This window comes from Cotesia typhae, unplaced genomic scaffold, assembly GCF_013202065.1.
Source record: "Cotesia typhae breed Kobodo isofemale line unplaced genomic scaffold, CoteBio_Ctyphae contig_4, whole genome shotgun sequence".
NCBI classification, from domain to species: Eukaryota; Metazoa; Arthropoda; class Insecta; order Hymenoptera; family Braconidae; genus Cotesia; species Cotesia typhae.
Genome location: NW_027423748.1, coordinates 3,971,969 through 3,990,038, shown reverse-complemented (window position 1 = coordinate 3,990,038; position 18,070 = coordinate 3,971,969). Strand labels below are relative to the sequence as shown.

General features: G+C 31.0%; 1 protein-coding gene across 8 annotated transcripts in view; it reads left to right on the top strand.

Annotated features, from left to right (window-relative positions):
- Window positions 1-17,565, top strand: part of Cic (Putative transcription factor capicua) — a 34,562-nt gene extending 16,997 nt beyond the window's left edge. For 2 of the 8 annotated variants that reach the window (XM_074243389.1, XM_074243388.1), the window contains exons 2-19: window positions 5,680-5,980; window positions 6,671-7,637; window positions 7,857-8,102; window positions 8,234-8,345; window positions 8,413-9,979; window positions 10,345-10,564; window positions 10,744-10,827; window positions 11,446-11,732; window positions 11,812-12,225; window positions 12,410-12,728; window positions 12,945-13,240; window positions 13,489-13,714; window positions 13,836-14,048; window positions 14,137-14,409; window positions 14,530-14,710; window positions 14,784-14,932; window positions 15,022-15,507; window positions 16,372-17,565. In XM_074243389.1, coding sequence (XP_074099490.1) covers window positions 5,903-5,980; window positions 6,671-7,637; window positions 7,857-8,102; window positions 8,234-8,345; window positions 8,413-9,979; window positions 10,345-10,564; window positions 10,744-10,827; window positions 11,446-11,732; window positions 11,812-12,225; window positions 12,410-12,728; window positions 12,945-13,240; window positions 13,489-13,714; window positions 13,836-14,048; window positions 14,137-14,409; window positions 14,530-14,710; window positions 14,784-14,932; window positions 15,022-15,507; window positions 16,372-16,436 — 6,183 coding nt within the window. In that variant the 5' untranslated portion in view covers window positions 5,680-5,902 and the 3' untranslated portion in view covers window positions 16,437-17,565. Of the gene's footprint in view, window positions 1-5,679; window positions 5,981-6,665; window positions 7,638-7,856; window positions 8,103-8,233; window positions 8,346-8,412; window positions 9,980-10,344; window positions 10,565-10,743; window positions 10,828-11,445; window positions 11,733-11,811; window positions 12,226-12,409; window positions 12,729-12,944; window positions 13,241-13,488; window positions 13,715-13,835; window positions 14,049-14,136; window positions 14,410-14,529; window positions 14,711-14,783; window positions 14,933-15,021; window positions 15,508-16,371 lie in introns of all 8 variants that reach the window. The other 6 variants (XM_074243392.1, XM_074243390.1, XM_074243391.1 and 3 more) reach the window with 6 other exon arrangements.
- Window positions 17,566-18,070: the final 505 nt, after the last annotated feature.

Sequence of the window (18,070 nt, the reverse complement as noted above, 5' to 3'; positions counted from 1 at the left end):
AATATCGATGGTTAATATCATCGTTGTTAGATTAAAAGGATAACGTAGTCAGTTGGGGTGACTTAAGCCCACCGGAGTCACGTAGTTTTTAAAATAAACATTCATTATTTTTTTATTTATGTTTTCAATCTGTATATCAGAATTAATAATAAACAATCCTCATATTTATAAGTTAAAGTTACCGTAATTAACTGTAATTAATTAGGAACAACATTTATTGACATTTTGACTGTTTTTTGTTCTCTTCTATGTCTGAAGATATAATAAGTAAACATGTGACAGAATCTAAACAAATCTTACTAAAACTTACTTTAAAAAATAAAGTCTTTTCTTTGTTTGGAATAAAAGATTTTGATATTTCTTCACCACAAAAAAATATAACAATTTATGTAGATGCTATTACCATTTGAATATAAGTCAGGTATTGGCGATAAGTAGAATGTCACTATTCTTAGAAGATGCGGGTTCGATCTTTGGCGCCAGTCGAAGATTTAAAAAATAAAATTATCATTTTACTGAATAAAGCTGTATATTTGTCGAAAAAAATAAATTGTTTGAAATAACTTTTTAAAAGTTTGTTTGTACGAATATTTCTAAAATGTTTGATGTTTTACTAAAATTTTGTATTAAAGTAACTCAAATTTTTAATTATCCTAATAATTAATTATAAAGTTTAAGTGTAATTTATAATTGCTATGACATTTTTTTATGATTTTGTATTTAAAATAACCCGCGAAAAATTTTTAATTTTACTTGGTCCGAGATTCGAATCTTGGTGCCATAAAAAATTAAAAAAAAATATGTTTCCAGTAAAAAAAGTTGTATTCATTTTAATGAATCTATTATTCTTTCTTTGATATTTAAATATAATGTTTCTTTGGGTCAAATCAGTGCATAATTGAAGCTTTTTATTGAATTACTCACGATTCTTCTAATTGAATCTTGATTAATAAAATGTGAACACGATATCAAATTAAATGTCAATCATTAAAAATAGATTAATTGTTTCACCTACATTTAAATTCATCGAATTTAAATCTGTGATAATTAACTTGAATAATTTGTTAACTAATCCTGTCATCTATTTAAAAGATCGACAAAAATTAAAAAAAAAAAAACTTCTGTCAAAGATGATTGATAAAAAAATTTATAAATATCTAAATATATAGATACATAGATCTAACAATTCTGTGTAGCTAGCCATCTCATGGACGTTATTTTAAACCAATCAATAAAATTCAAGCTTTAATATTGCATACATTTTTTTCTGTTGACATTTTACAAAGCATCTAAAAATATCTATTGAAATATTAATAAAAGTATTATTTATTTTTCTAAGTTACAAAGTACTATGCACATTCTGCAAGTTAAAAAAAATCTTGCATATTTTAAATGATGTAATATTAATTACCATTTTTTTTTTTTTTTTAATTTTATTCTCTGTGCTTTTTTTGGGTAATGAAAAAGGGTGGCGTCAAGAGATGGGGCGTTGGGTAATAAAAGAATCCTTGAGAATTTGTCCTCTTGGCCCAGTACATTCAGAAAATAAAAGACTAGTAGACCGTACAGAATGAGTTTTTGAGCAAAGCAGGTGCACTGGGGGATATTCGTCGTATTCCTTCAAACAATTCCTCTCATTTTCCTCGTGGTGTCTTTTCTTTTCTTTTATTTTATTCTTCTTCGTCTTAACCTTCTTCTTTCTCATTTTCTTATTCTTATTCTACTTACACTCGTACTCTAGGTACATAATAATACTACTACTAGACTCCTTCCTATTGGTAGTGTATAGTAGTAAATTTTACTCTTGCTTACACCACTATAACTACTAGTAGTAGTAGTAGTAGTAAAATAGTAATATAATATCCCAGTATCTCTTCCGAGTACGGCGACCTGTTCTCAAAAAATAAGTGGCGTACCCTCGAAAATCTTTACCCTCTTTTCATACTCTTCATCCTCACTTATTCTTATTTTTTTCGTGATTCTCATTCTTTTCTAGTCTCCTACCCGAGTGTTGCCTTTATTTTTTAAAAATTCATTTTTTCCGGGCACTCGAAAATGTCCGGCCGATGATTTATGCGCCACCGACACACAAATTTACTCGCATAACCATATTCTATCTGGCTGTAAAACTATCCACAGTCAGGTCATTGTGGAAGTAACAAAAATTTAAAAGACACTGCAGGATATATTGAGAAAAGGACCCACGTTAAAGGGAAAATTTTATTATTCGTACGGAGCAATATACACCCTATTGATGACGGGCAATACGGCTCTTGAGTTTCCTAGCGCACAGGTATCAGTTACAAGTTGTTAAGATACCTTTGCCAAAGAAAAGGGCGACACCCCCTGGGGCTTTTACGGCAATGCAGGTGTATCTTCTTTTACTATATCACTTCATTCATTCTCTTCTTGACAGTCTTCCTCTTATTTTACTTTTTTTTCGGCACTACAACTATACTTACACTCACTTTTTACCATTAAATTTCAAACATCGTTATTGTTACTAAGATATAAACGTAAATATAAATATAAAGACCTTTTGATGTAAATAAAATGAATATTTCTTCTTATCGTTTGTAAGACTCTGATATCCAGTCTCTAAGATGAAAGGAGTTAAAAAGTCGGGATTATTTATATTTTTTTTTTTTAGCAGTATTTTACTTTTTTAAATTCACAAGAAATTTAGTATTATATTTATTTCGCTATACTCTCAGGTATCGGTTACAAGTTGTTAAGAGTCCCTTTACTTCGACATGGATGAATTCTCTCAGGTGTACTTTTGTAAGGTATCAGTACACAGTATTTTTCTTCTTCTTCCTCTTAATCTTCTCTTTTTACCTTACGTTTTCAGTTTACTCCTGACCCTTGCTGGTTCTTTATTTATTTTTTTTTATTTTGTTTCTTCTCATCATTCGCACACAAAGCGCAGGCAAAAATACCGCGGAAAGTTTGTTTATTTTTTAAAATTGTGTATCAACTTTCCCGGTTTTCATTTCAATCTAAAGCATTTAATTAAAATTTTTTTACCATTTCGTGTATAAATAAGAAATCCGTAAAATATTTTTTTTTTCCATGTAAAAATAACTGAATTTATAGTGGTATAGTAAACGAGATATCGAAAAATTGCTTAGAAAAATCTCATCGAAAATTTTTCAAGCATTGATTTATTAAAAAATTGATTTATTTTGAAAAAAATTTTTTTTTTTTTTCTAGAAAATTATAAATTTAATTTCAGAGATAAATTATAACTAAAAAAAAAGTGATCAAACCGCTTTGAAATTTTAACTGTTTATTTCTGAAATTAAAATAAAATTTTCATTTTAAAAAATAATTATTTCTGACAAAAGTCACCTTTTGTGCTTTAATTTGACAATTTTCTTAACTTTTAAAAAAGAATTATCTCTCAACAGGAAAATTGAAAATTCGTTTCATTCATTGCGGACAGAAGTAAACACAAAGAAAATTTAGTGTTTTTTTACTTAAAGAAAAATTTATTGTCTCTTGAGCATGCCCATTTTTTCCTCCTCCTTGTTTTTCTTCTCTTCCTAGAAGGAAAAATAAAAAACGTCATCAAATATCTTTTATTGACGAGTAATTTTTTGACTTGAATTTGTTAATCCTGAGATGGTCCTTTGAATGACTGAGACAAAACTAAAACGTCTACCTGTGTGTCAGTCTCGGTTAAAATCAGAATTGAGAGAAAGCCACAAAGAAACCCAGTGAGGTATAGTAGTAGAGTAGAGTGATGTGAAGGTAATTATCTCTATACAGCGAAGGAGAACGCGTGAACGCGAGAGCAAAAATGAAAGACAAAAAGATAAAGACAGTAAGAAAAAGAATAAGAAAGAAGATATATCTGTGTTGTGAGTCTTAAATTCCGGCACTATATCGTCGAGCTGGCTATTCGTTTATTAGTTGCCATCTGTACCTAACTGCTCAGTCAAGTAGCAATCAAAGTGTTCAATTTTTTCCGCCTTTTTTTTCATCATTACTTCTATACTCTTTCATCATTTTTTATCTTCGGCAACTCAACCTGTAGTTTTTTTTTTATTTATTATTTTTTTTAATATAACTTTTAATCTTCTTCAGCAGCAACAGCAGCAGCAGCAGTAGTCTGTTATTAATAGTAAAGAAACAAAAAATTATAAATAAATAAATGATATTTTAGTTTTTACCTCAATGACTTCCTGGTATTATTCAATAAGTGTACGAGTGTTGTGATATAATTATCGCCTGTTCTCAACTAGATTTATGAATTGGGAACAATTAAAACTAACGTGTCTTTATCACGTGTACGTACACTTGTATCATTGTCTGCTAAATCAATTTATTATTCTTATTTTATAAATAATATTAATGATAATTATTCTTTTTCTTTTACTTGTTGCAGTAATTGAGTACTCATGTGCATAATACACCCGTTGTTATTTTTGCTGATTATAATTATTTATTTATAAATAAGTTTAGTATAATTATATATTTAATGCGTGCGTAAGTGTAAGTTTTTAGCCTGACGTGAGTATATTGCGTCAATCTAATATGCTATTCTGGCATAATGTAATGTATAACACACTACATACTTTATAGTGTTTAATTCTTGCTCAAATCACGGCACGCCGGGATCGTAGCGATCACGATTTATTTTATAATACCGCTAATATAACCCAGAATATCATATTTTTTATATTCACTGTGGATCATTTTTTTTTTTTAAAGTCCTCTTTAATTTTATACAATTGACAGGAAAAAATTTTTCAAATATTTTACTCCAAATTTCAAGTTTCAACTTCGATCATTTTTAATAAAATACTCTAAAATTTTTGATGTAAATTTTGAATTAAAATTAAGAAATAAATGATAATTAATAAAAGAATTTGATTAAACTCTTTTTGTTTCTTAAAATTGTGACAACTAAAATTTACTCTAAATATAAACTTCAATTGAAAAAGTAAGTTTTTTTCAGGACTTTATTAAATTAAAAAATATATCAATATTTTTTAAACTCGAAAATAATATTCATAAATTTAATTGAAAAATTAAATTTAAGCCAACTCTAAATATAAATGACACTAAAATTTTCCACAAAAATTAGCTCTACAATTCAATCATAAAATGTCAATGTATAAAAAAATTGAGACCAAAAATAAAAATAATAGATTGAAAACACATAACATTTTTTTTACAATTCACATGATTTTTTAAGTTTTATCAACACAAGTAAATCTCAATGAATAATTCTTCTTTCATAAAATATATAATAATTTGTTTTTTAAATAATAGCAATTTACTGAAATAAAATTTATTATTAGCCATAAACTCTGAAACAATTGTTAAAATACAACATTAATTAATTTATCAGATAAATTTAAATGTCACACTTTGGTGATTGATAAATATTGATTAAATTGACAAGATAATATTTTAATGGAAAATTTGAATACAGATTGAATGAAAGCGTTTTTATGTACAATACAGAACACAAATAGATATATATTAAATTTTCGACGGGTGATTGCATTAGCCGTGAGTTTGCGTACGCGCAAATATATATTATATATGAATGAATGTACAACAGGTGACGTGATATATAATAATATATATACACTGTTGTATTTTGTTAATTTTATTTATATTTATAGCAACAGTAATTATAATGATTTTTTTTTTATTTGCTTACAGATAAATTGTCAAAAAAGTGGAGAAAAGTATAAAAAGTAGAGGTCAGGTGCAATTCGAAGAACCTCAATCTGTGGGAGTAGAATGCTCGGCAGCTGGGGTTGGAATGAAAATTTAGAGCTAGGAGTTGCCGCCGATAGTTCGTCGGTACTATTACTAGCCACCAAAAGTGATATAATTGATTTTGAATTAACGCATCCTGTCCCCGACAGTCGGGTGCTGAGGTATGCACCCAGTTATTGTCAATACCCCGCTACAGAGTCACTATACACCGGTCATGAGTCTCTCAAAGACCGTATGGACTGTAAGTTAATTATTTATATTAATTACTATTAAAAATTTGTAATTACTATGCTACTGCTTCAGAAGATAAATTTATCATTTTTTTTTTATTCATAATTTTAATTATGATATTGAAGTTAGCGGTCAGCTGTTAATTTAAAAAAATTTTCTAACAAATTAATTACAATTAAAAAATGCTTCTAAAAATTTTCATTTGTAATTTTTATTAATTTGCACATGTGAAACTTTTTAATTAAATTTTTTTTTAATAATTTAATTGATATAAAATTCTAAAAAAATTTTTAATATCTGTCAACTTCAGTGTTATTTTTAATTTGCATGATAATTACACATAGAAAAAAAAAATTCTTGAACCAAGAAAATTATAAAGAAGACTGAAGTTATTTTGTAGCAAGAAGAAACTTTCAGTTTTCCTTAAGATTTTCTTGATTTAAGAAAATTTACGCTTGACTCAAGACTTTTTTTCTTTCTGTACACTGTTAAAAAAATTAATTTGAACCAAGAACATCATTTTAAAGAATTTGATCATTTAAAAAAAAAACAATACAATCTTGAATTAAACAAGATTTACTTGAATGAAAAATATTTTCTCAGATTAAAAATTTTTCTCTTGATTTTTTTATCAGTGCAAATTTTATTGAATTTTCTTAATTTTATAAATAAAAAATAATAATTTTTTTGTTTAGAGCAGCGTGAGGTGGCGAATATGCTGACAACACATCCAGAGATGCACGAAAAGCGTGACTCGTTGAGCAGCGGGTGTGTTACAATGAAGGAAAAAATGGTGATCGAGCAGCCACCGCCGCCTCCACCCCACCGGGACCCCTCGGATCCAACGATAAGCGCTAAAAAGCTTCCAAAGAAGAGAAAATTTGATCCGTCGGAGCTGGAGGAAATGGACAAAACGAGTAACGTAATAAGCAACGTAGTCAGCTTGAATACCAATCCAAATAAACAAGTTGTCTGTGGTCCGCAGACAATGATTCAACCTAGTATTCAAATTCCGCACACGATGCCATCGCTGACCCAGTCTCAGCTCTCGCCTCCACAGCCGCACCTTCAGCAGCAGCAGCAGCAGCCGACACTCCTTCACCAGCAATCGGATTGTTATCAATCCACCCAGACTGTGGTTCAACCACCGCCTCAGAGCACCGCTGTTGATTATTCGCTGCGCGAGGAACCCTCAAGATCGCGTCCGCGACCTACTCCAATTCTTGATCTCAGTGAGTGGCGCGATCACCACGTACTGGCTTTGAGGGACTCGCGATACTATCCGGGTGTTATCAAAGACGCTGGTCAAGGTGAAATTTATGTTGAGTTTGAGGGTGAAAATACTTATGTGAGGTACAGTGATGTGTTAGGTGCTGGTAAATATGATATTATTAGTGATGCTAGCCCGTCAGTAGGACAAGTTAAAATGGATGCTAAAGTTTGTGTTAGATATTTAACTACGGGTACATCGTTTATTAACGGGACTGTGTGCAAAATATTGACAAAGCCTCAGCCGAGTTTTGTTGTTAGAATTCAACGTGATGACGACAAGGAAAATACAACAATCCTGGTTAAACGGGCAGATTTGAGGCTCGTTCAGCCTCCCTGGTGGGATGAACTTGAAGAGAGTATGATGGAGAGTGAATCGAGAAGAATTGAGACTGTTGGTATGTGTCTTTTGTTATTTATTAATAATCCTTTTTATTTTATTTTTTATTTAAATAATTTACATGGGGCCATATTACTAAAAAATTTTGATATTTATTTAAATTTTTATGTCAATAATAATTTAAGTGAAATTTTCAATTTTTTTTTTTTTTTAATTCTTGGATCCCATGTTTAATAAATTTTAATTTTAATTAATAATAATTATATTTAAAAATTAGTAGATCATGGATACAGAAATTCTCTAGAGGCTCCAATGCAAATTCTTATGCATCACCCTTCTCACTTACAAGGTCATAATGACTCTAGTGGATATTACCGTACTACGGGTACGAGTCCTCTCATGGCAATTAGTACTCCAGTGCACTCTGCTAATGTGACACTGAGCAATGGCAGTAAGCCATACGATGATCTGGAGAGCGAGGATGATCTCGACAGAGAGGATATAACATTTCCCTCAGATGCAGGTTAGCTAAATTATTTTGTCGTAGACGTAATGAACGTATCATACGTATTCATCAATTGCAATGGCTACAGACAATATGATTTAATATTAAGATTATTGTGTAAGTAATGTTTGAATATATTTAACTGACAGATGCAAAATTATCAGGAAGCAGTAAGCGGAGTAGTATGCAGAGCCGCGGCAGTACCAGTAGCTTAGTGGAGCAGCGTAGCATAACCCCCCGTTCTCAGGCAGCTACACCCAGGTAAGCTTAATATTTATCAATTATAATTAATGAATTAATTAACAACACAATGAATATTTATTAACAGATCTCAGGCGGCAACGCCACACAAATACAAAAAGGGTGACATAGTGGCCACTCCAAATGGAATTAGAAAGAAATTTAATGGCAAACAATGGCGTCGACTGTGCAGTAAAGAAGGCTGCTCAAAAGAAAGTCAACGACGAGGCTATTGTTCTCGTCATTTGAGTCTCAAAGGCTCGGGCTTACGTGGACCTGCAAATGCTTTTCATGGCGGTGGCGAAGAAACATCCAGAGATTCAGATACATCGCCTAATTACACAGACCGACGAATGGTGGCGGGACGATTTGATCCGGAAGAAACAGAGGCTGCCAATATGCTCGTATCTCTTGGCAGCTCACGTTCAGCAACACCAGCATTTTCATCGCCAACTGCTCACTCTTCCATATCACCTTGTATAAGCCAATCACCAGTCCCGCCTCTAGGCTTAAACCAAAATAACGTATTTATGCCAATCTCCAGTCCAGCGCATCATCCTACGTCTCTTATTTCACCTGGTGCTAAATGGAAACACTCCCCAACACAGCCAAACTTTACGGTTCAATATCAGCAAGTAATAAAACCCGAACCAAATCGCATGGTCAGGCCAAATCGACCTCCTCAGACAGCTCCAGCGCCTCCTAATATGGGAACAAGTGTTATACGAATCTCCCCTGTTGGTCGCGCTGTGCCTCTGCAAAATTCTACTCTGACTTGGTCTGAACAGGGTCCACCGTCTCGGCATCCTTCGGTCGTGACATCTATTACCCATCAACAACAACAACAACAACAACAACAACAACAACAACAACAACAACAACAACAACAACAACAACAACAACAACAACAACAACAACAACAACAACAACAACAACAACAACAACAACAACAACAACAGCAGCATCATCAACAGCAACAACAACAACAACAGCAACAGGGAATAATTCTCCAGCATGCACTTACGTCTAACAATGGATTTGCAAATCACCCGGAGATAAATGAACAGAATTCCCAACATATTAAATCACCACATTCGCCGCACATTTCGCTTCCAGCGCCTACTTCTACACAGAATGTAAGCCTTATTCATAAATCTCAAGATATACCCGTCGACTATGCTCAGCCCCAGGTATCGAATCAACCAATTTATGGTTTACAATCTCAGCATTCGCATCAACAATCTCAGCATCTTCTTCATCATCATCATCATCATCATCACCATCATCATCAACATCAGCAACAACAACAACAACAACAACAGCAACAATTGCAACAGCAGCAGCAGCAGCAACAACAACAGCAACAACAACAACAACAGCATCAGCAGCAACAGCAACAGCAACAGCAGCAACAGCAACAACAACAGCAGCAGCACTTGTCACAGTCGCAAGTACAGCATGATAAGAAGTATCTTGTTATGAAGAACGGAACAGAGGTACAGTCGGTGCACATCGCGCAAGATGATAAGTACCGACAAGGTATGATGAATCACATGGAACAGGTGCAGTCACAATTACATCAACCGACATGCCAACCACCACAGTCTAACGTGATACCGTCCGTTAATACTGATAAAATGTCAATAATACCACAGGTGAAAATTATCATAATATTTTCAATTCTTAGCAGTAAGATTAGTTTTATTTTTTAAAATTTATTCATTCTATAAATATTATACTACCATTGTCATTCATAATAAGCCAAGTTATAATTAATTTCTTTTTTATTTTCATACAGTTTTTATTGATTGATAAATTTATTTTTAATTTAATAATGGTTAAAATCCGATGAAAGATTTTTATAAAATAAATGTTAAGTATTTAAAAATTATTATTTAATGATTAAAAGTAGGATTGAAATGAATAAAGACTTGGCTTAATGAACAATAATATTAGTCTGAAATATTATTATGACCATTGTTTAATATTTATAAAAATATAAAAATTTTTTTATTTATAGTCGGTAAGTAAAGTCGTTGGTCTTCATGTAACTCCTGTGGATATATTAAAGACTCAACCGATGTCAACCAGTGTAGTTATGTCAACAACATCAGCTATTACAAATACGTCAACACCCACTAGTGTTTTTCAGCATGTTATTGTTCAACCAAGTCATTTAGTACAAGTACCAAAGCCGTTGCCTCACTGCGAGGACAACAATAAAAGCAACGGTGTTGTTTGTAAGTATTTTTTGATTAATTTATTTAACCGATCGTTGGCTTTACTTTTATGTTAATAAACTTTTACAAAAACAAACACACAGAGACACAAATCGAGATTATTTAATAATATTTTATATTAATAAAATAAGCTGCATGTTATCAATGAACTTAAACACTAAATGAAAAGGATTTCACAGATGCCAGTCATGAAGTATCTCCAGTATATCAACACCATCCTCAGCCATTGCTGAACAGTAGTGTAGTGCGCAATTGGAAAAAAGGTTTGGATTATCTACTGATGTATATGATCAGGATAATTGATGCTTATTGCAGGCTTTTATTACGTCGGTGGTACTATCTTCACAGTAATAAATGCAATTACAATTGTCTTCTTAAATAAATTCATAAAATTTTAATAAAATAACGATGACAATAATAATAATAATAATAATAGTAATAAATAGTACTTACCACCGTGCGTCATACAACTGCTGGACAATCCTCGCTTTACTGCTATTTCTTTAACTTATTAATAACTTTTTGAACTACTGTGTGTGGGACAATCATAAATGGAACAACTATAACATCATAATCATTAAGCTCTCCTCGATAATCCTATGAAATTGGTATAAGGCAACAATCTATTTTAATGCTAAACAATTTATAATTATTTTATTTTCGTAAACACTCATGACACATAAACTTGTATATAAATATATTTAGCATTATATTATCCAGGGTAGCAGTATTGGGTCTTCAAAAAACTTATTTTCTGTTTTTCTACGTCTATTTCTACTTTAAAATAAATAGTTAAAAAAAAACAATCAATAAATATCTATTTCCTGTGCTACGCTACTAACCACATTCATCGCAATTAACTCCAAAAAATTTCATTCCAGCTTTTTCCTGGCAGACAGTGGTAGATCAGCCGGAAGTGAGTCCACCACCATCGGCATTGAGTCCACCCCTTAGCGCTCCACCAATACCGTTGAATATTGGGAATTCTGGTGAAGAACCTTCATCCGGGCCTGCACCAGATCCTATTACACCGGCAGAAGAGGAGGATGATGATGTATTTGAAGCTGAACCAACTACTCCTGCTGAAATAGAAGCTAATTCAAACAAACGCCGTAGTCAATCTCTCAGTGCGTTGCATAGTAAAGAGCCTCAAAGTCCTTCTGTTAAGGTATTACTTTTATTCATTTTAATACGAATTTTTTTTTTTTTTAATTATTAATTACAATTTTTTATTTTTATTTTTTTAGTCTAAAGATCCACGTATAAGGCGGCCAATGAATGCCTTTATGATATTTTCAAAACGTCACCGAGCTGTTGTACATCAGAGACATCCAAATCAAGACAATCGTACTGTATCAAAAATATTGGGTGAATGGTGGTATGCATTAGGTCCTGAAGAGAAACAAAAATATCATGATTTGGCGTCTGAAGTTAAAGAAGCACACTTTAAAGCTCATCCTGACTGGAAATGGTGCAGTAAAGATAGACGGAAATCCTCGACGACTAGCTTCAAGGGCAATGAATCAAGAAGCAAGCTCAATAGTACGGGAGAGGAAACGGATGTGGGTCCTTCCAGTGAAGATGTTCCATTGACGCCCCGTGCTTCAGATGAAATGTACGTTCCTGTTACTGCTGTATATAATGAGACATCGAGTACTGAGGTAAATAAATATTTTTGATAATGCTTTTGAAATTCTATACTAAATGATCTCTTATAATTTATTAAAAATCCATAAACAATAAAATAAATAAATTTTAATGATAGTAAGAATACGAAAGCTGCTATAAATTTAAGGAAATTTTAGAATTTAAATAAACGTTTATATTTTATTTTGTTTCTATCAGAATAATGTTAGTCAATCTCATCCACCTCAACGAGTTCAAGAGCATCAAATGCAAACGGAAAACTCGGATTTCGGAGTAAAGCAAGAGGAAGATGGCAATGCATCCGACGATGATCATCAAATGGTTATTTGTGAAGATCCTCAATCGGATATAGACTTGAAAGCTAAATCTAAAGCCGCTGATAATGGTATTGAGATGCAGCAAGAAGAAAACACGGAGAATAATTTTAATCAGTCAAGATATTCACCGGTTAGCGGTCAGAATAGGGAGGGTCAAAATATGAATACTGAAATAACTTGCCGTCCCAAACCTATTAAAGGTATTAATTATTATATTTATTAATTTTTTAAAACTTATTATTATTTATTTATTTATTTATTTAATTGGTCATGAAGTCAAAACTTCTTGCGGCCATCCAAAATTGATACAAAAATCTTAATATAATATGTAACATATAAATTACAACAATCTATTATTATTATTATTATTATTATTATTATTATTATTATTATTATTAATTTTATTCATTAATTAGGTACTGAAACGACAACAAAATATCATCATGCGTCCATAGATAAAGGTGGATCCGTATCGGTATTATCACCTTATTCTTATCTCAGTCCAGTAAATCCTACTGGAGTGTCTGGATTTCAACCAAAGGGAGGTGCTTTTATAACGATGCCTATATCGCCAAAAGTCGTTAAACCCGAACCTATCAAAGGGGATCAGCAGTATGCGACGCAATATAGCGTCAATAACTTAGTATCAAGTGTTCATACAGAAAACGGGCGAAACATTTCAAAATTCACTGCTGCATCTGTACTGCATTCGGTAAATATTTTTTTTATATACTATATATATACTTATGTAATACTTGATATAAATCTTTAAAGTATAGTAAATAATCGGCTTTTGAATATCATCCACAAAATACATTGATTGTTATTATTTTATTTTCCATCGTGATTGCTTATGATTTTTAATTTTTTTAAGAATGATTATTAAACTGTCAATGTTGAAAATAATATTTTAATAAATGTCATAAACTGTAACACGTGTATTGTAACGGTGCTAAACAGATTGGATCAAAACCGATGATGGCTGTACTGAAACATCAGCCTTTGCCATCAATAACTACTCACCGTTCCCAAACAACAGTCGCGCCCTATCAAACCCCGCTTACTCTTACATTATTAAATAATGATTTGGTGGCTGTTTCTAAACAACAACAGGGTACCGCACAATATCTTGGACCAACTGGTCAGCATTCAAGGATGTTTTCTATTCCTAGTTTTCACATTTCCGGTAAGATATTTTAAACAATTAAATCAATTAGTCAATTGATTAATTTTATTCATTGAATTTTCATTATAAGCTGTCAATTAAAATGTAAGATTAATTTATGATGGATTTATAACTATTATAGACAGTGGAAGTCGCAATGTAGCAGTACAAGGCTTTGCTGTAACTGGAAATAAAATTGAAACACCCAGTGTAATTGTTACTAAATCTCATTCACTTGTCACTAATTCAAATCCCAGTACACCGAGTCATCGTGAAATAGGACATTCAATTGCTCGGCTAGCAGAACCAGAGAAAAAAGATAATTTAATTACTAATAATCATGTGCAATATTGTGGTAATTTTATTATTTATTTTATTCAATTTTTTTTTACTCTTAAAATTGATTTTATTTTATTACAATTATGATAATAATTAATTTACAGGCAATAATATAAAAGTAGAACAAGAAAGAAAAGATGCTGTTAGTATGCATTTAATCTCTGGTGTTGAAAAACACATGCAGCCATCAACGCCTCATACTCCTCATACACCTCACGCTAATCAAAGTGTCAGTGAGCATTCCTCGGGTGTATTTTATACTGTTGAAGAATCACCTGGCAGAAATAACGATGTTGGACCAAATAAAGCTCCGTTTATGTTAGCCCCTACGCCTGCTCAACTTGGTCGAGCACCATTGCAACGGAGACAATCTTTAGGTAACTTATTTCATCCTTTATTTTATGATCACTACTCCAAATCTTATGTTTATTAATAACATAGTTAGTCATTTTAATAAATTATAAATATCTTTATTAATTAAAATTAATTGTTTATAGCTGTACCAACATCCAATGCTGGGGATCAAGGATCTAATTGTCAACTCACGGATAACCGTCAAAGAAATTTATCAAATTCAGAATCACAACCACCAAATTCTGCGGAGCCTTTAGCTTCTCCTTCGGCGGCTACTAAGAAAGGTTCTTTCTTCAAAAAAAATGTTGAAGATGGAATGGATAGGTCAGTAATTTAAAAATTTTAACTTATTGATTTTATGATAGTTTTTTTAATTAATTAAAATTATTATTTACAGAGTTCTCGAGCAGGTAAATTTCCAGGAAAAATTTTCATCGTTACCCGAGTTTAAACCCGAAGATATACAGAGTCCAAACGCTATCAGTATAAATACTCCGGCTGGGTCTTCAGTGCATACCCCAGCAACTGCTGGGCTTCATTCATCTGGTATATCACTTTCGAATTCACGGAAAAAACCTAGCCTTGGATCCCATCGACCCTCAAGTAAATAAATTTTTTTTTTATTCTTTTATCAGTAAATGAAGAAGACGTCGAGTCGGATGTTTCGATATCAGCCACACCAAAATCAACAGCTAGCGTAAAGTTAACAGGGAACACATTTTTTGGTCCAGATTTCAATGTCGATGCCTTTAGATTGAATTCTGAGTTAGGAAACGAAGGCGAAACACACTCACCAAGAACCCCAAAGACTCCAGGCGGTGGGGTAAATACTTCAGTTGGAAGTGGCCGTGCAGATAACGAGCGAGGTCCTCGTAAAGTCCTTGAAAGACGTCGGCAATTAGTAATGCAACTGTTTCATGATCAAGGATACTTTCCATCTACACAGGCCACTTCAAACTTCCAGACGAAGCATTCGGATATATTTCCTAGCAAAGCTAGCTTACAATTAAAAATACGAGAAGTTCGTCAGAAATTGAATAATTCGGGTTCGATTCCTCCTATAAGTGCTAGCAGTCTTGTTAGTCCATTACCAGTATCAGAACCGTCACCCAATGTTACTGGTAAGTTTATTTTAATTTTGAAATAAATTAAATTCTACTGACGGTCTTTAAGGGAATAGCCACTGTAAATTAAATTTTTTTTTTTTTTTTTTTTTTTTTCCCCATTAAATCAAAAATATGTATCTAGAGTTTTATATGAAAATTTTAAATATTTTTCGAGTTATAGTCATTTTTGTAACATCGTGTCAAATGACTATTGCACGCGCGGCGCTCCGATGAAAACGCGTTTTTCTTAAAACTACTTTTTTTAATTGGTGGGATCTGTAATTTGCAACCGATTTGCAACTTTTTTTTTCCGTATTCACCTATTTAGTAGCTATAGTTGTACGTAAGGGATTTTTAAGATTTTTTAGAGCTGTTTGAATCCAAAAAAATGAGAACAAAAAACGAAATTTTTAATGTCGCCATTTTTTTTTTAATCCAAATTTTCTAAATCTCTCACGTGGAACGATTACCACATGCATGTAGATTACAACGCAGTTTGGTTTTTTTGTTTTCGATAATCCGTTTTTGAGTTAGAGATCCCACTGTGGTCGGGGAAATTTTTTTGGTGCCCCATAAAAATGTTTATAACTTTGTAACAACATGATATTTTTTAATCAAAATTTAGGAGAATGATCTTCAATGTATACTTTATAAAAAAAAAAAAAAAATCGATCCTCAGATTCTTTTATTATCCCAGTTAAAAAAATTTCCGAAAATCACTTATTTTTTCAATCCTCACAGTGGCTATCCCCCTTAAAGGTGTGATTTTATACTTATTAAATTTCTGACATTGTTGCTCCAATTTTTTGTCTTTAAATTATCTTTGTCATTAAAAGGCCAAGTAATGAAATTTTTTTTTAATTTTATTTTATTTTAAAGGATCAGTTCCTTCAACATCGATGGGAGCTCCCCAATCACTACCTGTAAGCAGTAGTGGTAGCTAGCGCCCATATACCAACTGTGATAATGTAAATTCGCGTGTTTCTCAACACGAGTACATAATAATTCTTTGAAGATAAATTAAAAGGCGTTTGGGTAATACAATTATTTCTTAACGTAACCAGCATATGATTGTTTTCAATTTTTTTTTACAAATCATGAGTTTCTTTATTACGTTTTTCTTGATTAGAAATATCAATGCGATACTAGTGCAATTTAATAAACAAAAATATCTAATCAGTACGGAAGGCAAATTAAAATGTTATACATTATTAAAGATCTAGTAGCTCAACCACCAGAGTATATACATTAAACATTATAAAATAATTCGTCTATGATGAAAGTTATTATTATTATTATTATTTTTATTATTATTATTATCATAATATCTAAATTAAATATGTTGAGTTATCGTGAATATTTGTCTTTTTTATATTAATTATTACTTATATTATTAATTAGTAATAATTATTTCAATTTGATCAATGCAACTGAATATTGTAAATTTAAAATTGCTATGCCACAGACAAATTAAAAGGCCTACGATATTTTTAATCATTGTTGAACAGTCCTAAGATGTTAAGAATAATTAAAAACATTACAGTTTACCGTAAATATAAATAAGCATACTACATAACAGTAATAATAATGATAAAAATATAAAGAAATTATGTAAAAATTGTCATAAAATATTTGTGACAAATCTATTTAGAGTACATCATTGTAAGGCTATGAATAATGCACAAAAAATATTTCTGTTTATATATCGTACAAGTATATAAAAATTTATGAAAATAATAGGTAACATTCGAACAAGAATTATCAATAACTGTTGTTATTATTATTAACGTTATTATTATTAATATTATTATTTTTATTTTTATCATTATTATGTTATTATTACAGATAATTGTAAGTGAATTTAACACAAAATTTTTGAGACAATTTAGGACTGAAGTTTTTTTTATAGAAAATAAGTAACTTGAATGATAAAAATTCAATTATAAATAATAATATAATTAAAAAACATTAATGCCATCGTGCGGCAACATATGTATTTGATGGTGGTACGCGTTGATTTTATTGTTAATAATAATAAATTATCTGGCGAAAAAAAAAAAAAAAAAAAAACAATTAAATTAAAAAAAAACGGATAATATTGATAGTAAAGAGTTTCTGATATATGGTAATGATAAGAATATTTCCGAAAGTACTTATTGACTGTTTTTAAATAAAACTTTGCCATTATTCAACGTTATATACATCCTAACTTTTGGCTATCTTATCGGTTTATCGTGTATATTTTTTTTTTTTTTTTTTTTACGAAACTGTATAAACTATCTTTTGATTTTAATTCGCCATGACGTTCTTATATTTTAGATTTTTTTTTATGGAAAAAATTTTAATTTAGAATTAAAATTACATGAATAACAAGAAACAATTTTTGAAAATATTTTTATGAAGATGTTTTTTAATAATTATGTTGAATAATTTTCGAAATCTATTGACGACACGTAGATGTTGAATTTTTTTTTTTTTTTTGACAATCGTGATAATTTTTATTTTAAAATTAAGTATTGTAAAAATTTATTTACATTAAATGAATTCTCGAAAGTTGTTAATTTTTGTCAAAATAAAA